Here is a 22,783-nt window from a genome sequence, read left to right on the forward strand (position 1 = left end):
GTTGTCTTTCTTTATCAGTTGTTACTCACTGTCATTAAGTGATTAGTTATCGGAGAAAGGAATTAGAGTCTTAGGAGGTAATCAGTGACACAGATGAAACTTCAAAGAAAGGAGAAGTGCTGTGTTTGTGTTTAAATCTTTACGATAACTAAAGATAAGTGAATATAATTCTGGGTTTTGCTGCTTCTGTGAAGTATGCTTAGTGAGCAAATTTAGATGCTGTATTCCTGCTCATAGAGTGTGTTGGTCACCAGGAAGAACTTGGCTCACTCAATGTTAAACAAGAACTAGTAGCTTTTCATGGTTCAGGGGTAAGATGTTTGACAGCAGTGCAGCAAGTTGGCTCTACAGCAGAGTTATATTAGGAGCAAATGGATGGAAACCTTTGAGGTATTTGCAGTACAGCTTCAAACAGTGTGGCATGACTGTGGATTATGAGGAAATAACATAGCCGGATTGCCTTGTGCTAGACACTTCAGAAGGATAATGTTTGAAAAAGGATCACCAATTCGCCTAAGAACAAACAGCCGGGTTAGTGGTAGATACTGCTTTCTGCCGGGTGGATCCAGGGTAATATGAGTGTGTCTTAGCTGGGATCAAAATAATGAAATTACTACAAGTAATGAAATGCTCCAGTATGGTTATGAATTCCTTCATTTACTCATTCAATTCCCAAGTGTTTGTTGAATGTCTACTATGTTAAAGTATAGTGGATTCTATATTGGATATTCTAGAATATTCTATAGAATATTCTACAGAATATAGAATATTCTATACTCTATAGAATTATATATTCTATGTAAGGTCTAATATAATATTCTATATTCTATATTGAATATATAGAATATTCTATGTTTTATGTTGTCTACTCACTAAAATTTATTTGTAACCTCATAATCAATACTTGCTGTGTTTGCACTGTCATTTTTGCATGTGCAGAGTGATTGGTTGACAAAAATATTGTCACCAAAAGCTTGCAGGAACCTAGCCTCATATTTCTACTAGAGGCAGTGGTTTGGTGCTTGAAGATTCAGTGTTTGGGTTGATTTTACAGAACATAACTACTACTGACAGTACTTGACTATAATTACTAGGCTCTGGGGATAAGAAGATAAATAAGATGTAGTTTCTTTTCAAATATTATGTTAATGGTGGAGAGACACCTTAAGTCAATGTTTAACAAATTGATATACTAAAGGCCCTATAGAGCATAGATCTTTCAATAGACTTTGAAAACAATGTGTTGTATTGCCAGCTTATTATCTTTATTAAAGAAAATGGAATTATTTCCTCTTTTAAAATTAAATAGCATTTGAGAAGGTGATTTTTGAAAACATCATTCATCTTAAAAGAAATATACTGTTTTCTTGATGATAACCTAGTAATAAGTGAATTGTAAAATTCACGTCAGTGGCTTTTTGAAGTATATGCTAAAAGATTATTATTATATTCACTGCATTAATTCTTACTGAGGGATTGTTCCATTTATCATGATTATTTCTCCTAGTTGATTGTATTAAATTTAAGTTTGTAGTCTTAATATGTATATTTCAGCTTAGATATCAGATCAGATTGATAATCCTTATTTTTGTTTCTCATCATTTTTTTTTACGTAATATTTTGCAGCTATTAAAAAGTATAATTCAGCCTTTTAAATAATTTTAGAAACAAGTATAAGATTTTGGGACCAGAAAGTGTTAGTTTAAATTGTGATTCTTCAGGATTTGCGTGTTGAAGTCCTAGTGCCAAGTGCCTGAGGCTTTGTGATCTGAACTTCTGGTCTCCTGGCTGTTTGGGGAATAGGGCCTTTAAAGAGATCATGAAGTTAGATGAAGCTCACAGGGCAGGGCCCTAGTCCATAAGACTATGTCTTCTTGGCAGTACTAGCAAATTGGTACACTCCTTTCTGAAAATCATTCTGAGTTCAAAGGACATTTTAGTTTCTGTCCTAACTTTTCTTGGCTATTCATTGTTTTAAACAAGCATTGTATGCATCGCTCACATTGGAAAGTTCTTCCTGCTTATTTTTTTCCTCTCCAGAAAACAAAACTAAACACCTCCCATTGAGTCCCACTAAACACCTCCTATTGAGTCCCACTTCCCAACACGTACATGAACTGGAAACTTAACCCTAGTGCAGCAGTGTTGGGAGGTGGGGCCTAGTGGGAGGAGTACAGGTCCTGAGGCTTCTGCCCCTCTGAAGGGACCAGTGCCCTGTACAAACAGGCTTGATGCTGGGAACTCGATCTCTTGCTCTTTTTTGCCCTTCTTCTGTGGAAAGATGCAGCAAAAAGTTGCCACTGTTGCCAGATGTAGACCCTTTGCAGACTTTCCAGCCTCCAGAACCCCAAGTCAATGAATTTCTGCTCATTATAAATTACTGAATCTGTACTATTCTGTTATAGTAGCACAAAAAAAGCTGAGGCAACAACTTTTATGAATGTGCAAATGTAATCAGAGAATGTTATACACCTACATACTCTTTTACATTAACTCCCATTATTTTCTAGTTTTTCATTGTATATAATGTGGACTTCCCATTTTATTTCTTAGACAAACTGCCTCTCAGAATATTCTCCTGATGGTACTATGTTCACCTCATTTAGCATCAATACTTGAAGGAAATGTGGGCCAAAAAATGTATTAAGGACAATATTATCTCCAATGAAAAATCAGCAGCATGGAAGAATTACCCACAAGTGACTGACATTTTTCTGGCTCAGCCCCTACGAAGAAAGTTTCTCTGCTTCTCTCATCTGTGGTGTAAGTGTGTGATTCTGGCTTGGCAGTCTACTGTTATCTTGCTTGTGGTGCCAGCTGTTGCGGGGAAAGAAGGAATGTTTGCTTCCCTTTATGCAAATGCTTAAAGGGTTCTTCTTTTTTTTTTTTTTTTTAAATCAGCTCTAATCAGTTATACATGACAGTAGAAAGCTCTTTGATTCATTTTACACAAATGGAGCAGAATTTTCACTTCTCTGGTTGTGCGTGAAGTAGAATCACACCATTTGTGCAATCATACTATACCTAGGGTAATGACGACCGTCTTGTTCCAACCTCTTTCCTACCTCTTTGCGCCCTTCTCCCTCCCCTTTGCCCCGTCCAAAGTTCCTCTATTCATAAAGTGTTCTTTTTAATGAATAATTTATTTTAGGCGTAAGTTATATGGAGAACTAGAGTTTAAAACATCTGCAAATTTAAATTAGGTGTAAGTTATATGGAGAACTAGTCTTTAAAACATCTGCAAATTTGATTTTGTATTCAGAATAAACTTTGTGTTTAATTCTTTTGTAAATTAAAGAACCTTTTTTAAAGTACATAATCTCATCCTTTTTTACGTAAATTCAGATTTTGTTTTTAAACCCTGTATTTGGTTTGTGCCAGCCTTCCATCCCTGGTGTCATCACCCCTCCTGTCTTTGGTACTAGGAATTGAGTCCAGGGGCATTCTACCACTGAGCTACATTCCTAGCACTTTTTGTCTTGAGATAGGGTCTCACCAAGTTGTCCAGGCTGTCTCAAACTTACAATCCTTCTGTCTCAGCCTCTTGAGTAACTGGGATTACAGTATGCTTGGATTTCTAAAGATCGTGCATTTTGAAAGATTGATCAAGGAGAGTGTAGTGTGTTGAATACCTGACCTGCCCCCATCCAAATGATATGTCAGTGTCTCCAACCCAGAACCTGTAAATGTTATCTCATTTGGGGAAGAATCTTTGCAGATGTGATTAAGTGCAGGATCTTGAGATGAAATCATCCTGAATTACTTCTGTGGGCCCTAAATCCAATGACACATGACTTGAAAGAGGCAGCAGAAGATTATATGGTTAGAAAAGGAGATGACACTGTGATCACAAGAGGATAGATTAAAGTGAAATGGCCACAACTAAGGAAATGTTAAGAAACAAATTCCCTCTGGAGACCATGAGAGAATGAATTTCTGCTACTATAAGGCAATCAGGTCATGGCCAAAGGAGACTAATACAGAGGGTGCTCCATTCTCCTAACCTAAGTCCTCCCTCCTAATGCCATCACAGCTGGGATTAAGTTTCAACATAGGAGTTTTGGAGAAACACAAGACATAAAATAGTGAAGTCAAGATCAATTTTTAAGTGGATTGGTGAAATTGGAATGTGTGCTTTAAGAAGTAACCCCAGCCTACAATACTTGGAAGAGAAAAAAGAATAAAAAATTCACTTCCTCACGTGGAACCCAGAACAAAGAATGGCAGCTGAGTGGGCTGTCAGTTTCCACTGTGTAATTTAATACCCTAAATTAAGGGAAAGAGATGTTATATCTTAAATGAGGGAAAAATGTTTTACAGAGCAGTACTGTCCAATAGAAATGTAACATAAAGCAAAGAGGACAGATGTAAGTTAAAATATTTTAGTGGCCACTTAAAAAAAAAGTAGGGGAAATTACTGAAACTTATATATCTAATATACTGTAATTTTAACTTAGGATTCCTGTATCATTATTTCATATGGTATGAGACATCCTTACATTTGAATTGTTCTTCAAAATCCATTGTGTACGCTCACACTTGAGTAGTAGCTTTTCAGGCACTCAATAGCTATATGTTCCCGATGGCCACTTATTGGACATACACAGCTCTGTGCATTTTGTAGTGCTAGAATGGTGTTTTTTTAGTTCTCTTTCCCCCACCAAATGTCAGTTTTTAAGGACATAGGCACTTACTATTTATTGGGATTTAATAATACCTGTGCATTCTAACAGAGCCTCTACTTTTTGTCTTTGAGGAAATTACCCTATTAATCACTTAGTTCTTTAGGAAGTAATTTAAAGAAACCCTTGTTCAACAATTGCTATGTGCTAGATACTCTGTTTAGGGCAGATGTTAGAAGGTAAATTAGAGATTTCAACTCCCCCAAAAAATTGAAATCTTGATGTCAAAGCAAACAGATATGTCACTGAGAAGATGAAGTAAAACAAGGAAACCTAGTGGTAAGAGCTTTGGGTTTGGATTCAGAAAGTCTCGGGTTTGATTAGCCAGATGTGAGCATGGGTTATTTACCTCTTGGGACCCGTATAAGTTATTGAGGAAGGCTGATAAAATGCCCGGCACCTCATAAACAATAAATGATGATTTTTTAAAATATTGGGAAATGAAAAACCTAGTTACTGAGTGTGTCAAGAGTGTGGGGAGACTGGGAATGGTTTCATAGTAGCATGACGAACAGATCCTTCTGTGGAAGTGAATAGGGACAGAAAAGCACCATCAGCAGTGGGATCAGCACACCTAAGGACACAGGGACAAAAATAAAAATAAAAACTGGTTGAAGACAAGAGAGTTTTTCTGAAGAGTTTTTAACCTATGACAGCGTTTTAAAAGCAGGTTTAAATGTCACTTTTATCCATTGTTAGTTGTAAGTAATTTAACCTCTGAATCCAGGTTCCTTGACTGTGAAATGAGGTTTATGGTAATACCAAGAGCCCATCTGCTCGCTTCTAGTATTCCTCTAAGGATAACTGCTTTTCTAGTACCTCAGAGACAGACCTTCTTGTCTAGATTTTTATTGAGTAACTCATGCAATATTTACTCTTTGGTTTCTGGCTTCTTTGGTTCAGCGTTATGTGCTTCACTCATACTATTGCACACAATGGCTATTAGTTCATTCTCAGGGCCATGTAGTATTCCATCCTGTGAATATATTAACTCCTCCTGATTGATTCTGCCATTGATGGTTGTTTGGTGATTCTGGGTTTTGTCTGTCTTAAGTAGTACTTTCTGGAATATTTTAGTATTATCTAAGGCTTCTGATAGACTTAAGAAAGCATTTCTGAAAGATGGAATTCCCGGGTCATAGGAGATTAACATGTTCTACTTGAGTAGATGCTGCCACACAATTTTCCAATCTGATTGTACCATGACATTCCCAGAAGCAATGTATTAGAGTAGGGGTGGGAGTTTTGAGTTGCTGATTTTGTCATATTTCTTTTATGAAAGCTGGGTTTGATTGTTACTCTGCTGTCTTAGAAACACTCGTACCAAATATCTGTCACTGTTTTAGTCAGCTTTTCATTGATGTGACCAAAGTTCTTGACAAGAACAATTTAAAGGAGGAAAAGTTTATTTTGGCTTACAGTTTCAGATATTCAGTCCATGGTCAGCCAACTTTGTAACTCTGGGCCCTAGGTATAAAGAGCTTCATGGCAGAAGGGCATTGTTGGGGAAAGTAGTTCGGAACCTGGCAGCCAGGAAGCAGGGATGGGGAGCCTGGGAGGACAGAGGAGAGTGAGCAGGCGAGCGGGCACACACTCTAGCTCTCTGCTCGCCAGAGATAAAATATAAAATGCAAAGCCATGCCTCCAGCAACCTATTCCCTCTAACCAAAACTACCTGCCTACAGTTACCACCCAGTTAATCCATATCAGTGGATTAATCCACAGATTAGATCATAACTCTCAATAACCTAGTCACTTTACCTATGAACATTCATGCATTGTCGCACACACGAGCTTTTGGGAGACACCTCGTGTCCAAGCCATAAAATTCTTTTTCTGGCCTCGCAAAGTTCATGACCATCTCCCATTGCAAAATATATTTAGTCCATTTCTAGGAGTCCTCTTAGTCTGAACAGGTCTAGGATTTTCCAGAAGTCCAAGTCCAAAGTCTCCTTTGAGATTCAAGGCAAACTGTCAATGTGAGCTCCTGTAAAAAAATCAAAAATAAGTTGCATATATCCAGTATCTAAAGGCACAAAGAAACATTTCCACTCCACAAGGCAGAAATGAGGGCAAAGAAAAAGCATTGAGACCAAAGCAAAACTGAAGTTCAGCTGGGCAAACAAATTGTGTGGCTCCCTGTCCAACAGCCAGGGCACATGGCATGTGATAGTCTCTCCAAAGGGAGGACTCCACCCATGTGAACTTGCTTGTTGAGGCTCACATGGCCTCCCTCTTGGCTTGACTCAGCTCTATTCATGAAATTTTACTTGGCAGATCTTCCACATGACGACTTTTTTAGTCTTAGGTGTCTCTACTACCGCTTTGGCTTCCTCCTTGTATCTACACATTTTCCTCTGAAGGGCTGCTATAGGGATTCCAACCTTGCTACACTCTGCCTGACTTCTCAGGCCTTCCTTTGAAATGCCAGTGAAAGCCTCCACCACCCTTTATGCCAGCATCTTGCATTCCTGCAGAACCAGCACCATGTGGTTGATGCCGAGGTCTGCCACCATCTTGAGCAGTGGCTGAGCCTCCAGGAACAATGACTTCAGCAGCCTGTAGGTGCCTGGGTGGCTGAGTACAGTGAAATAACTTCTTTGGCTCCCCCTGTGCAGGCAGGGTGCCCCCCTGCTCTTTTCTCAAAGGAATTTTTACTTTTACATCTTTGAGTCTGTGATAAGCATGGTCTTACCAATTCCTGAGAAGCCCTCATTCTATCTTTTTCGTTGTTTCTGTGTAAAGCACTTAGCATCTCTTTAGTGGCTGTAATCTCTTAACTGTGGCTTTGTTAGCCCTAGTTTTAGTCCTTTTCTGGACAAGCTGAAACTTTTTCAAATCTTTCAACTTTACTTTCTGCTTTCCTGATTATCACAGGAAACTTGGCTCCTCACAATAGCCATGCAGCTGTCTGAGTGCTCTCCTGCCTTTTCATTTCCTCCGCCAGATTAGTCAGTCACCTTTAAGTTCAGCCTCATAGAAAGTCTCAGGACATGGGGAAAATGTAGATAACTTCTTTGCTAGAATGTAACATGACTGTCCTTTTGTCTAGTTTCCAATAGAGTCCTCTTTCTCCTCTGAAATCTCATGAGCCCAGTCTTTACTCCAACGGTGGTCCTATTGACATTCTGGTCTTCTGAGCTACCATGGGACTCACTCATCTATGTGTGATTACACTATTCTAAAGCTTTTCCAGTTTGCATCTTTAAACTTTTCAATATTCCTCCCACAAATTAGCAACAAGTTTCTGAACCACATGGTCAGGTTAGTTATAGCAATGACCCCACATCTGGGGTGCCAGTTTCTGTTTTAGGCAACTTTTCATTGCTGAGACCGAACTACCTAACGGGAACAACTTAGGGGGGAAAGTTTTTGGCTCATGCTATGGTCACCTGGCTCCGTAACTCTGGGTCTTAGGTGGGGCAGAACATCATGACAGAACGGTGTGGTAGAGGAATGCAATTCAGCACATGACAACCAGGAAGCAGAGAGAGAGCTTTGCTCACTAGGGACAAAACATAAACCCCAAGGTCACACCTCCAGTGATGTACTTCCTATAGTCAGAGCCTATCTGCCCGCATTTACCACTGCATTACCGACTTCATATCAGTGAGTTAACCCACTGATGAGGTCATGAGTCTCATCATATCATTTCATATTGGAACATTCTTGCATTGCTTCACACATGAGTTTTTGGGGGTACCTTATTTCTAAAGTGTAACAGTTGTCTTCAGAGATCAAGTGTCTCAGTGGTCATCATGCATTGTTCTTTGACTTGCTTTTTCTGTGCCTTCAGCTCTCCAAGCTTTGCTGTGGCATGTGCCGATCAGCCGGGCTAAGTTAGTGTTGCTGTCATGACCATATTTCCTAGCACGCATTTCTAGACTTTGATCCCATAGTGTCACCTTTGCCATATACCTTCTCTGTTCTTTTTTGCTGGCTCTCGTTGGTCATTAGAGCCTGTTCAGGTATCACCTTGTCCTGCAAGTTGTCTCTGCCCTCCCCACCAGCAGGACTTATCACCCATGCGTTTGACTTTCTCTTTAGATTCTGAAAGCCTCAGTGAAAACGAGAGGGACAACAGTGCTGTTCTATTTCTAACATAGTGTAGCACCTGGGGTCACACTGTGTGCTGTGTGAAGCTTTACTGAATAGTAAATGCTTCTTATCTGTAAGATGAGCATGCGTTACCCTAACTTGCTGCACTATTTCACAGGTGAAGTGAGATCAGTGAGTCCACCTAGGCCATGGGCTGTGGCAAAGATGCTATCAGTACTCATGGGCTGAGTGCCTTTATTAACCTGACTTGTCTTCTTTTGGGGGAAAGGTCTCTATTTATCTTATTGTTTATAATTCTAACCTCTTTGTGAAACTGTCAGTTATTATTTGAGACAAACTGGCTAGGATTTAAGTCTTAGCCATTTTGCTAATTGAACTGGGACTTTTTTTTTTTTCTTTTTGCCTTAGCTTTCTGGTCTGTTGAAGGAAAGAGGAGTGGGGACAAGGAAACAAGGGGAAGAACAGGAGGATAGTAGGGAGGAGGAGAGGATTAAATAAATGCTGTGTAGATTAATGTACGTAATAGCACAGAATAGAACCTAGTACTTTATAAGTGCTATATAAATGTTAACGATTGTGATTTTTTTGTACTTTTGTACTTTACTTCCTAATACAAATTTAGCACTCAATGTATTCTGTTTTGTATTCTTGACCATTTTAAAAAATATTTGTAAGATGGTAAGTTGAGAACAAAGGCCATGTCTTTAAAAATGTCTTGTAATGCCTGGGTATGCAGAAAACACAGAAGTTCTTAAATACTTACTGATTGGTGTTCTGCTACTCTGTTACGATAAATGTCCCCTTCACTGATAAAGTTCTGTTGTGTTTTGAACTAATACGATTTTTACCTTTCTTTTCTCAACTGTAGTTCAGATCTGTCATTTACATTTATAAAACATCTGTAACATACCAAGACATACTACACAATAAAAAAGGTTGGGGAAGTAGTTTGATACCAGTAGTGAATGATGTTTTAAAAGATGGATCAGTTAAACTGCTCTTTCTTATTTAAGGTGTAGGCTATTGAGTTAAAAATACAGTCGTGCACCAAAGAACAATGTTTTGGTCAGTGATGGACCAATTATTTGACAATGATCCCATAAGATTATAATGGAGCTAAAAAATTTCTTTTGCCTAATCATATGGTAGCCAGTGGTTACTCCTGTGTTTGCTGTAACTGATGTGATTCTGCAATCTGTGTATGGGGTGAAGGTGGGAGTTCATAACCCACGTGAATCAAAGTGTGGAATATGATATGTCAAGAAATTTGTAATGTTTTGAACAACCAACAATAAAAAATTAAAAAAAAAAAAAGAAACCTACTGTGCTACCTGCCATATAAAAGTATGGCATACATAAACATACAGAGTACAGGATAATTGATATTGATCAGTGACTTATTGGTTTTGAATTGTATACTTTTATTGTTATGCTAGAGTATACTGTTTCTACTTACATAAAAAGTTTACTGTAAACAGGATGCTGCTGTGTTAGTCTGGCACCTCATCTTATTTCTTGGTTGTATCAGGGGGTCATATCTAGTAACTGACTGCATCATGGAGGTTTATGTAAGCTCGTCAGTGCTATGCACTCCAGGATGACATTGTCTTACAATGTGTTTCTCAGAAGTCAAGCAGTGTAACTGTCACTGTCAATGGTTGTTTAGCACTTTTACTGTGTGACTTTATTATAGTCATTATTTCATGACAAAATCATAACCTCTTTAAATATTTGGCCTTAGCATTTTTTCATTCCAGAATATTTCCAGGAAAACATGAATTTATTTTTATGATGGAAATTGTTAGGAAAGTAAGTTTGATTTTTAGTTAATTATGTACTTAATAGGCAACTTTTCTAGAACGTTATGTAAAGATGCATTCTTCTTTTTATAAAATAAATATGATCTATTATTTGCGTCTAACCAGTTCTCTTGTCCTCCTGTTAGTCTATACATTTATTTATATTTAGGTTTGCTCAAGCTTTTGGAACAGATGGCTCTTAGATAGATGGGTGCCATTGAGTGGCGATGCCTTGGTGGTATCACCAGAGTTCTGATTCATCCTAATCTTATCCAGGCTCAACGTTAATGATAGTGCTAATTTGTTATTTTGCATTTGGAGGCATGGCTTTTCACTCAACTGACATACTTTCCTTAGTAAGTAGTGTACCTGTGCCTGCCAGGCCAGCAGATAAACCATGTTACTGGTGGGGAGTGGTGCTCAATCAGTATAAGATAAGAACAGAGAGATGCGAAATTTGGGGGATAGCTCTTGTAAACTCAGAAAAATTCTTAATAAAAAACTTTAGGCTTCCTATTAGATACCTCTCAACATGTCGTGTATATTTACCATATAGAAGTTATTTTACTTTCTATCAACATACTATTTAATGTAAGTTACTCAATTTAGTTTTTATTTCTTAATCATGAGGAAAACTGAGACTGATTTTTGTGTGTGCTTATGAACAATTCCATGGACTTAATATATGTAATCCTAACCACAAGCATGATACACAGAAATTCCAACATTCTAAAGAAATCCCTGACTCATGACAATTACCAGCTTGTTATCCATTGCTATAGTTTTGTCTTTTCTATAATGTCATATAAAAGGAATTATATATTATGTAATCTCTTTTCTTTATACTTTACCCAGCTTTAATTATTTTGTTATAGCAATAGAAGATAGAGTAAGGCACATAATATTACAACCTGGAGTCCTTACAGGTTACATTTGTGTTCACTCTTGGTTGTTGTACAATCTGTGCATTTGATCAAATGCATAATGACCATTATAGTACCACATAGAGTAATTTCAGTGCTCTAAAAATCCTCTACACTCTGTTTATTCATTTTATTCTCCTAACTCATGCAGCCACTGATATTTTTGCTGTCTCTATAGTTTTGGCTTTTCTAGAGTGTCATGTAGTTGGACTTATATAGTACTAGCCTTTTCACATTGCCTTCTTTCATTTAGTAATATGTATTTTTAAGTTTTTTCCATGTTCTTTCATGGCTTAATAGCTCGTTTCTTTTTATTGCTGAATGGTATTCTATTATTTGGACGTACTGCAGTGTTATAACTTGGATCCTGGAATGTGTTGGAAAATGTCATGTGTTGAAGGCTTGTTATACTAATGCAGCAGTATCCAGAGGTGGGGTTTTGGGGAAGTGATTGGATCATGAGGACTCCAGCTGCTGGCTGATGATTGGCTCACAGCGGCCCCAGCAACATCTAGCTGATTGGCTCCTCGGCCCCAGCAACATCTAGCTGATTGGCTCCTCTGCGGTGATGCTCATTGGGCTGTTTCCCTGCCCTTTCAGACCACGGAGCTGCTCATTGGGGGACTTTTTTGGCTCCGCCCACGTGACCCAGCCAATCGGCCTCAAGAGCAGGAGGATTGTGGGAGATGGAGAGAAGCTGGTCCGGGAGAGAGAGGCTTGTGGAAAGCCGATGGTGGCAGTTGAGGCTCTGAGGGTTTTTCCTGAGAGGCTGTTTTGTTTGGCGTGTGTGGTTCTAAAAATAAAGTTAGTTTCTTTTGACAAGTGGCTCCTGATTGTGCCCAGCCAGACTGCGGCATTGCTTGTTCTGTATTCCCCAAAACTCTGGTAGCTGTTTGAATAAGCCTATCTACAAATTCAGCATAAGGTTCATTAGCTCCTTGTATTACCTTAGATAATTGACCTTGTAAACCTCCATGTCCTTGTAAAGTCTTCCATGCCTTAATTGCATCTGCAGCAATTTGTGCATATACACCAGGATCATATGCAATTTGTTGCTGCTGATCCTCATAAGGTCCCTTTCCTAACAACATATCTAGATTTCTCTGAGGATAACCAGCTGCTGCATTTCTGAATCACAAAATAACTGAATGGACTACTGGGATGTGGTGGAAACTGTAGGCAGAGGGCCTTGGTTGTAGGAAGTAGGCCACTGGGGGAGTGCCCTGGAAGCTTATTTCTTGCCCCGGCCCCTTCCGCTGTGATTCTCCCCCGACCTCCCCACAAGCTGAACTGTGGTGTTCACGCCTCACCTGTACCCCAAATAATGGAGCTGGGCAACCATAAACTGAAGCCTTTGAAACTTGAGGCACAGTAAATCTTTGCTCCTCTGTCTTGCTATTCTCAGGTGTTTGTCACAGTGAAGAAAAGCTGACTAATACACAGTTTATCTGTTCATATGCAGAGATCATCTTGGCTGCTTCCATGTTTTAACAATTATGAATAAATCTACTATAAACACTTTGGTGCAGTTTTTTTGTATGTACATTTCAATTCCTGTGAATACCAAAGAATGTGATTTCTAGACAGTATAGTAAGAGAATTGTGAATTGTGTAAAAAAAATGACAAACCATCTTCTACAGTAGTATGTAACATTTCCATCAGCAGTGATTACAAGTTCCTGTTGCTCCACATGCTTGCTAGTATTTGGTGTTGTCATTGTTCTGAATTCCAGTCACTCTAACAGGTATCCAGTGGTATCTTGTTTCAATTTACATTTCTCTGATGACATAATGTGTGGAGAACCTTTCCATTTTTTCACTTGTGTGTGTGTGTGTGTGTATGTATATGTGTGTGTGTATATACATACATACATACATACATACACACACATTTATTTGACTCTGTATGGTCTTGGACTTACCCTAAAATGTTACTTTTTTTTTTTATTGTTGAGCTTTAAGAGTTCCTGTGTATTTTAGATAATAGTACTTTATTTGACTTATGTATTTCACATATTGTCTCCTAGTCAATGGCTTGTATTATCATTCTCTTGATAGTGCATTTCACAGAGCAGAAAAATTAATTTTAACAGAGTCCAACTTCTTAATTCATCTTTTTGTGAATCATGCCTTAGTGGTGCATGTAAAAAGTCAAAACCAATCCCAAGGTTATCGTACAGTATCTTTTAGGAATGTTATAGTTTTATATTTAAATTAATGGTTTTATTTTATGTTAATTTTTGTGATGTATTTAAGGTATGTTTCTAACTTCATTTTTATGTGGTTGTCCACTTTTTATTCCAGCACAAATTTTTGAAAAGACTTAACTTTGTTCCCTTGTATGGCCTTTTTTCCTTTGTCAAAGATCAGTTGACTATGTTTATTTGGGTGTATTTTTGGGCATTTAATATTCTATTCTATTTTCTTTGTCTAATTATTTACCCAATAACTGGACTGTCTTAATTATTATAGTTTTATAGGATATCTTAAATTTGAATGTTGTCTGTCTTCCAACTTTATTTTTCTCCTTCAGTTTTTTTTAATTGTGGTTGTTGCTATTCCAGATCTTTTGACTCTTCCAAGCTTTAGAATCAGTTTGGCCATATCATAAAATTTGGTTTGCACTGAATACATAGATAAAATTGGGGAGAACAGGCATCTTTACAATATAGCGTTTTCCTTCCCTCCCTCCCTCCCTCCCTCCCTCCCTCCCTTCCTTCCTTCCTTCCTTCCTTCCTTCCTTTTTATGGGGCTGGGGATTGAACCCAGGCCTTGTGCATGCTAGGCAGATGTTCTACCACTGAACTAAATTCCTATCCTTTACCTTTATTTTTTAAGATATAGTTTTGTTGGAAGTTCTTGGTTAGCAGTTTCCTTCAGTACTTTAAATATGTAATTTTGCTGCCTTTAGCCTGTGTGTTTTATTTTGAGAAATAAATTAATTTCCCCCCTTTTTTCACATATATTTCTTATATGTGATGAAGTGCTTCTCTTTTGCTACCTTATAAAATTTCTCTTTGTTTCTATCTTTCAGCAAGTTATTTATCACATTTTATTGGTGATTTTTATTTTTTTTTTGGCGGGGGGTTGAACTCAGGGGCACTCGGACCATTGAGCCACCTCCCCAGCCCCATTTTGTATTTTATTTAGAGACAGGGTTTTTGAATTGCTTGGTTCCTCACCTTTGCTGAGTTAGCTTTCAACTCGCGATCCTCCTGCCTCAAGCCTCTGGAGCGCTGGGATTACAGGTGTCGGCCTCCATGCTGGACTCTTCAGATCCTCTTGACACCCTTGTCCCCATGTCCTTTTCTTCTGTGGACTCCCATTATGTGTATTTGGTATGCTGGAGGGGTTTCTCATGGGTCTCTCAGGCAACGTTTATTTTTCCTTATTCTTTTACTTCTGTTTCTCAATCTGGATAGGCTCTGTGCACTTCTCTTCAGATTCAGTGATTCTTGCCTTTTCTCATATGCTGCTGACACTTTTGAGTTTTTCTTTTGTTATTGTTTTCTCCTGTGCTCATTTTCTTGATAATTTTTTTATGAAATTCATATCTTTATCGATATTCCTAATTACTGAGACAGAGAGTTCCTGGATTCCTTTTATTCCATGTCTTAGGATTCCTTCTGCTCTTTGAGCACATTTAAGAACGAAATGAAAGTCTTTTTTTTTCTGAAGTCCAGTGTCTGAGCTTCCTTAATGACTGCTTCTGTAAATTTCTTCTCTCAGTTGTCCGTACTGACTTCTTTGCATGCTTCAGAGTTGTCTTCTTACAAGCTTGACATTTTAAATGTTATGCTGTAATTTTTGAAAACAGATTCTCTATATCATTGTTTTGATTTCTTGCTGTGGGTTGTAGTTGTCTGACTTCTCTAATCTGTTTGTCAATCATTTAGAAACTACATTTTAAAATCTTGTTCTTTTTCCTATGTGGTTTTTCACTTCTAGTTTAAAGTTATTTAGCTAATGTGTTGATAGAGATTTCATTGCATGTCAGAATAAAAATAATTCAAAAGAATGAAAAAAAATATAAAATTCTCCCCATTTTTGCATATTGTCTTTGAGTTGGGGCAGTCCATCAGTGCTTAGAGAAATAGAAATATCCACATCCACAATGGATGCATTATGTGGAATACTACACCTGTCACATGGGAAAACTTTAGTAACCCTTTGTAATTATAATTCGGTGTACAGTGTAGCTGATGCCAAAATAATTTACTTGTGTATGCTTACTCTTTCCTTCTTTTCATTTTTTTTTGGTTGGGATGTTCTGGGGATTGAACTCAGGCACTTGACCACTGAGCTACCTCCCCAGCCCTATTCTGTATTTTATTTAGAGACAGGGTCTCACTGAGTTGCTTAGCACCTTGTAGTTGCTGAGGCTGGCTTTGAACTTGGGATCTTTCTGCCACAGCCTCCCAAGCCCCACTAGGTCTTTTCAATTTTTTGCTGCTCTTTTCTTTCTTTTTTTTATTTCAATTCTTCTGCCTTTCTTCTTTCTCTGTTCACACTTGATGTGATCAAATAGGCTTTGTGCACCACTGTTCAGTTTTCCCAAATAATTTATACTTTTCCTAATAATTTATAATCAAATAATCTATGTGTCGCAGCTTTTTTAGTTTGTTTTGTTCTCTATCCAGGATGCATTCTGAATTAAGCTGCAGTTCAGGGCAGAGATTTCTCTCTTTCACTCTCCCTGTTGCCGCTGTCAGTGAGGGGAACAAGCTGGTCGTGCTCAGTCAGATCTTGTCTCTGGGTCAGTGCTTGAAGGGTGTGTGGGAACTTCCGGAAGAAGCAGAGCCTGGCCCTGCCTGTGGTGGGCACTTGCTGAGTGGTGAGCTGCAAGCGAGGGAGGTCTGCATTCCTTTTACTTCTTATTTTTTGATTCTGAACATGATATTTTCTTGTGTCCTGGTTTCCATGTAATTGGGAATTAGAAAAACAGTGGATACATTTATTCATCTACCATGCCACAAGAAACGAACATCTAGATCTCTCTAAATACACTTGTATCAGATGAAGTGTGCTTTTCCTGCGTTTACTTACTGGGATATTTAATTTTATATACCATAGTTTAATTAAGTACTGAAATCATTCTGACTACTATATTACATATAGTAGTCTTTTAAAATTCCACATCATATAAGGGCAAGAATCATTTTTTGTTAATGAATTAAAAGTGAGGTCCTGAATCTCTCAAATGTACCTTAATGCCTTTCAAATATTTATTTTCCCAGTGTATAATGTACAGGTGTGGGGAGTAAGTGTACCCTGGCTATACAATGAAAGAGAATCTCTTAAAAGAGTGTTCTCTTACTACATGGATTTAAAATGTTAAAGCAAAAAAAATATATAGATTAGTCAGTCTTATGTGAGAATATGATTTACTTTGCAAGTTTGCTGCATTGCATAGAAAATCATTTTCTAGTTTAAAATATGAATCCAAAATCTTAGCTCAGTTGAGCAATTAAATACGGCATGTAAACTTTAGTGCACTGTGAAACCAAACAGATAAGGTTCTAGGTTAATCGATAGAGCCATAGATTCCATGAGTCTGATGAAAGCTTGTTAACCCTTCCTCACAAAAGGAACGTACATTAAAGAAGTTGATATTCCAGGGAGTAGCCTGTGGATGGGGTTCCTGCGACACTGCGAAGTTTACCCACGGGGGTTCAGAAGGCCTGGGTTGAGAAACTATACTAATACTTCTAGATCTAAGAGTATCGCTCTTTGACCCTTTCCTCTTTTCTATAAAATCAGAAATAATGCTTTTGTTTACTTGAAGAAGAAAATACTATCAGGAAGGCCTATTCAACTCTAAATTACAATTTAAATTAGGATATTTCATATTTGTGTTTTTGATAAGTAATCATGAATTCATTACAGAGCATTAGAGAAATTAGTTTGGGAATGAATAAATCAAGGTTAGATTTGTCATGCCATTCATGTGTACTGTGATTAGAATGAACAGTGAAAGAGAATTAAAATAAACCTTAGGAGTGACACACCTGTATGAGGATTGCTTAGATCCAAGAGAATGTCTTCAGAGGACATCCCTTCATCAGTGTGCTAGGGCTGCCAGTACGGAGTAGTAGAGTGGGAAACTTAAACAGCATAAATGAATTGTCTCACATTTTTGGAAACCAGACAGAATTCCAAGGTCAAGGTTGTTGGCAGAGCTGCTTCCTTCTGAGGGCTAAAGGAGAACTTATTCCATGCTTCATTTGGTGTTTGTTGACTGCTGGAAGGATCTTCCTGATCTTTGCCTTCATTTTTATGTGGTGTTTCGCCTGTGTTCATGGCTGTTTCTTCTTGTTGAGTTCTTTTTGTAAGAATACCAGCCATGTTGGAGTAGGCCCTCCCAACCACATCATAACCTCATTTGAAATAATTACATCTGCATCACCCTATTTATGAATGAGATCACATTCTGCTTCAATGTATGAATTTTGGGGAGGTGATTTGTATTGCCATAGTTTCATTGGCCTTTCCTTTTAAGATTGTAAAAGTCCTAAAGGATAGATGCCAAGGCATTTAAATCAACATTGTATCAATATCTTCAGTTGCATTTCTTGTAGCAAAGCTTCATAGGCAAACCAGCCTACCCTTTCTTATTTATTTTTGTCTATTCTCATTTTTCTAAAACCTCCATCTGTGAGAGATCAATAAAGTTTTTAATTCTTTTAGCAAACAATTATTGAAACCAAGTTTTTTCAGCCTCAGCACTATTTACATTTCTCATGGATAATTCTTTTCCATGAAGGGCTTTTCTGTGCACTGTGGGATTTTGGAAGCATTCCTGGCTTCTATCCACGTGCCAATAGCACCCCCCTCCCTTGTGACAGTCCAAACCCAAAGTGTTTCCAGATGTTGCCAAATATCCCTTGGAGGCAAAATCACCCCCAGCTGAGAACTACTGATTTAAACTTCACCACAGCACCTTCCTGCCAGATGCATGGGACTGCAGGTGTGGTGGTGACAGTCCCTGTCCTCAAGGAGCTCTTGGTCTGGTGATCTGGTAACTGTACAGCAGCAGGGTCAGTGCAGGGCAGCAGGGGATGTACAGAGTAAGGAAACTTGAGAGTAGGCTTGTGCTGCAGTGATGGCAAGAGTGAGGGGAGGGGGGACCAGGGAGTCTGGTGGCTACAAACAGGATCACTGCATTCTTAAACTTCTTGAGGATATGTTGTTTTTTAACTTCCCTTTGATATTCTATAGATGTTTTTCATCCTGTCTTAAATTGTAGTTTTAAAAATACTTATCCAAAGTCATCTTGAGGAAGAGCTAATATTAGTATCTGTGCTTTAATGTAAAATAGTTGGAGAATAGATACTGTTTGTCCTGATGATCTCCTTCATTCTTTTCTTTAAGCATGCAGATTTAATATCAGAATATTTTCTGTTCTATCAGGAATTTGTATCCAGTGCATGTAAATTTTGCTTCTATCTTTTGAACTGTTTTAAAGATAATTATTTTAATTATTTAATAACATATACTACAGTGTGTCTAGTGAACTAATAATGACTGCCAGGCTACTCTAGTCATTTAGTTCTTATGGCCCAGGCCCTGAAACATGTGTTGAGAGGGAATAGTTGCCTTTGCTGATGTTAACCTCAGAGAGCAATTAGAGTGCTTTTTGTTTTATTTCTTAATGCAGTTAGATTAGGAAGTTTTGTCATCTGGTATGTCAGTTGCACTTTAATAATCATTTAAATTTCAAACATTTCTGGAGAATTGAAGTTAATATGATTGGCCTTCTATGACTTGATAGTGGTGAGATTGATAAATCATGATTATAGTTAGACAACTATTAAAAATAATACTACTCACGTTTTGTAGCACGATAGTTTTTTAGACTTAGTAAAAAAATTTTTAGTTTTCTTTATTTTTTCAAATTATTTTTTATAGTGTTGGAGATTGAACCTGAGGTACTCTACCAGTGAGCTATATCCCCAGACCTTTTACTTTGTTATTTAATTTTGAGAGAGATTTTGTGTAAACTGCTGAGGTTGCCCTTGAATTTACAGTCATTCTAAATCAGCCTCAGGAGTTGATGGGATCACAGGCATGTGCCCGTGCACCTGATTTATGATGTAGTTTTGTTTATTTTTTTCTTTCTCTTTTTTTGGTACCAGGGATTGAACTCAGGGGCAGTTAACCACGGAGCCACATCCTCAGCCCTTTTTGTATTTTTATTTAGAGAGAGGGTGTCACTAATGTGAGGCTACCTTTGAACTCATAGTCCTCCTTCCTCAGTCCCCCAAGCAGCTGGGATTACAGGCATGTACCATAGTGCCCAGCTATGATGTAGTTTTCTTATAAATACAAGAGATATATGAATTTTGACAATCCATAAAAATTTAGTTATTTTAATTTATGGTTAAAGATAGGTGTCATAACTTAAAGATTTGCTTCTTATGTACTTGACATACATTAATTTGTGTGACAGAAAAAAATGTAATGTTAGTGATTTTTTTTTTTTGTGGGGGGTTGCACGGATTGAACCCTGGGTGTTTATCCACTGAGCCACATCCCCATCCCTTTTTATATTTTATTCTGAGAAGGGCCTTGCTAAATTACTGAGGCTATCCTTGAACTAATCCTCCTGTCTCCCAGGCTGCAGGGATTACAGGCGTCCACCACTGCTGGCTTAATGCTTGCTACTCTTTTACAATAGTAAATACTATTCTTTTGTCCTTATTTCCCTTTGCTGATGTTTCCTTTTAGGCTCTTTTGGCCAAATTTCAAAGCCTTTTTTGATTTTAATCAAATCGTTCTTTGAACCATATGCTTATGTATGTAAAAACTGGCTTACTTATTTTTAATTAAAAGTTATTAAAAGACTTTAGTATGTCATCCAGCAAATAATTATTGGGTATTGATAATATGCCAGGTCCTATTCTAGGCTGGGAATAGGAAGGTGGAGTAAAGCAAATGAAAGTGATATGTTAGCAATATAAAATAGTTTCTGTATCTATGCCTCCACCTTTCCTTAGCTTCACTTTTCCTCTGTCAGCATAGGTCTAGAAATATTAAATGGAAAATTATAGAAAGAAATAATCAATACATTTTAAATAACTTATATTATGGTATATTGTTATAAAAATTTTCTTTTATTATTATTATTATTTTTCTCCTGTTATGCCTATTTATAAATTAAACTTTATCATAGGTATGCAAATATAGAAGAAAACACTGTACATGTAGAGGTCAGCAAGGTCCTTGGCTTCAGAAAACATCTTATAGTGTATCCCCTGAGAAGAAGGTGTGACTACTGTACACCAAAGGAAGAAAATAAGGAGGAGAAAAGTCATGTTTTTTTAAGAAGGACATTTGGCAAATTCAGAAAAGCTGACCAGTGAGACATCACTGAGGAAATGATAATTAGTCACTTAAGACCTGCGAGGTACAAGGCAATGGGCCTTTGGCACTTCTGGAGCAAGAATTTCCCAGGTAAAGGATTCAAATACATGTTCCCTGGGGCAGAGCTGTCTGTAAAGTGAGGAGGAGGGAAGGAGGGGAGGTAGAGAAGTGAGGGCAGACTGTGCGGGCCATTTACTGTGGCCTCTAAGGTTATGTGGATGATGGAGTATGACTCTGTTGGATTCAGAAGCCTTTGCAAAACTTGCTCATGTTTTCACAGCATCACTTTGTGGCTTTACAGAGAATAGACTGAAGAGGGTCAAGAGTAGTCCCAGTGAAACCATTTAGCATTTAAAACTACTGAAATAATATAGGTAAATAGAATGTGGCCTGAACTTGGTATTGAGTAACCAGACTGTAGATTTAATCCAAACAAGACTTAGAGGTTCAGAAAGGAGAGTCTTGTGGCTGACTTGAAAGATTTTGGCCTGAAAAAACAAAGAGAATGTAGTTCTTACGTACAAACGTGATAGAGAATGAATAGAAGAAGGTTTTGGACAAGATTTACTTTAGAAATACATGAATTAAACAATTCTAGATAGAATGGCATACCATGAGGGCAAATAGACTGTCTCTGACAAAAATGATTCAAATTACCATTTTTCAACTTTACAATGGTGCAAAAATGATATGCATTCAGTGGAAACTGTACAAATTTTGAATTTCCTTTCCCAGGCAGTATAATAATATTGTGATGCTGGGCAATGGCAGTGAGCTAGCTACACAATCCCTGTTGGCTACACAATCACAAAGATATGCATTATACGGGTAAATAACCAGTAGAACACATGGTTGCTAAGCTATGGTGTTGGTAGGTGAGGTGTATTAAATGCATTTTTCACTTACCAACTTACTATGCTTTATTGGAATATAAGTCCATTATGACTTGAGGGACATTTGTATTTCCAATTAATTTTCTTGTTAGATATAATAATGAACTTCACTCAGATATGTTTCTTCTTTGCTTTTAATGTTTAGAATTGTTTTGACTGTTCTAAGTCTTTTGAATCCGTACACATTTTTGGAATAGATAATCAGTTTCTACCAGAAAAACAGCAGGGACTGTATTGAATCTGTAGAGCAACTTGGGAGAATAAACATTCCACAACACTGAGTCTTGTAGTCCATTTCATGATATGTTTCTTCATTTAAATTTTCTTTAATTTGTATTTGCATTGTTTTAGTTTTTATTGTATTATTCTTAAATGTTGTTCAATTTATTTGTACATATTTTATGTTCATTTTTCTACATAAAAATTTTATTATTTCTACATATTCTAAGATTTTTAAAAATTATTTACTAGTGTCTGGAAAGGAATTGATTCTTGTATATTTATTTGTATCCTGTGACCTTGCGTATTTGTTCTGCTATTTTATTTTACTTTATTTTTTTGTAGATTCTTTAGGATTTTCTACCAGCCAGATGATGTATATTTATTTACAAATAAAGACTTATGATTTTTTTTCCTGAGATTTTTTTTTCTTGCCTTCTTGTATTTGTTAGAACCTTTAGTAAAATATTGAATGGAAGTAGTGAAAGCAGACATCTTTGCCCTGTCTCTAGTCTTAGGAGGAAAGTATTAGCTTTTCACTGTGAAGTATGATATTTTCTGGGATTTTCATAGCTGTATTTTCTTTAAATCAAAAAGTCCCTTCTGTCTCTATTTTGCTGAGAATTTGTGTCATGAGTAAATATTGTATTTTGTCTTCTTTTTCTGCATCTATTTGGAAGATTATAGAATTTTTGTCCTTTGTTATATTAACATATTATATTTTGTTAATTGATTTTCAGGTGTTCAACAAACCTTGCATTCCTGGGATAAGCCCCTCTTATTTTTAATGTGTTGTTGCATTTCATGTGTTAATATTTTGTAAGGACTTATGTTCTATACTCATG

The 22,783-nt window shown here is 37.3% G+C and overlaps 1 protein-coding gene across 10 annotated transcripts in view; it reads left to right on the forward strand.

Moving 5' to 3' along the window:
- The window catches only part of Pde10a (phosphodiesterase 10A), a 534,453-nt gene that overhangs the window by 337,960 nt on the left and 173,710 nt on the right, over positions 1–22,783 (forward strand). Inside the window, exons 1-2 of one of the 10 annotated variants that reach the window (XM_058580939.1) lie at positions 18,010–18,500; positions 20,636–20,916. The exons of 7 other annotated variants lie outside the window; for them this stretch is intronic. In XM_058580939.1, the coding sequence (XP_058436922.1) occupies positions 20,841–20,916 (76 nt within the window). In that variant the 5' untranslated portion in view covers positions 18,010–18,500; positions 20,636–20,840. Of the gene's footprint in view, positions 1–2,553; positions 2,764–18,009; positions 18,501–20,629; positions 20,917–22,783 lie in introns of those variants that run through there. 2 more of the 10 variants (XM_058580937.1, XM_058580940.1) reach the window with 2 other exon arrangements.

The sequence above is a fragment of the Marmota monax genome, unplaced genomic scaffold (genome assembly GCF_021218885.2).
Source record: "Marmota monax isolate L192 unplaced genomic scaffold, Marmota_monax_Labrador192_F-V1.1 WCK01_AAM20220418_F8-fsc00083, whole genome shotgun sequence".
NCBI classification, from domain to species: domain Eukaryota; kingdom Metazoa; phylum Chordata; class Mammalia; order Rodentia; family Sciuridae; genus Marmota; species Marmota monax.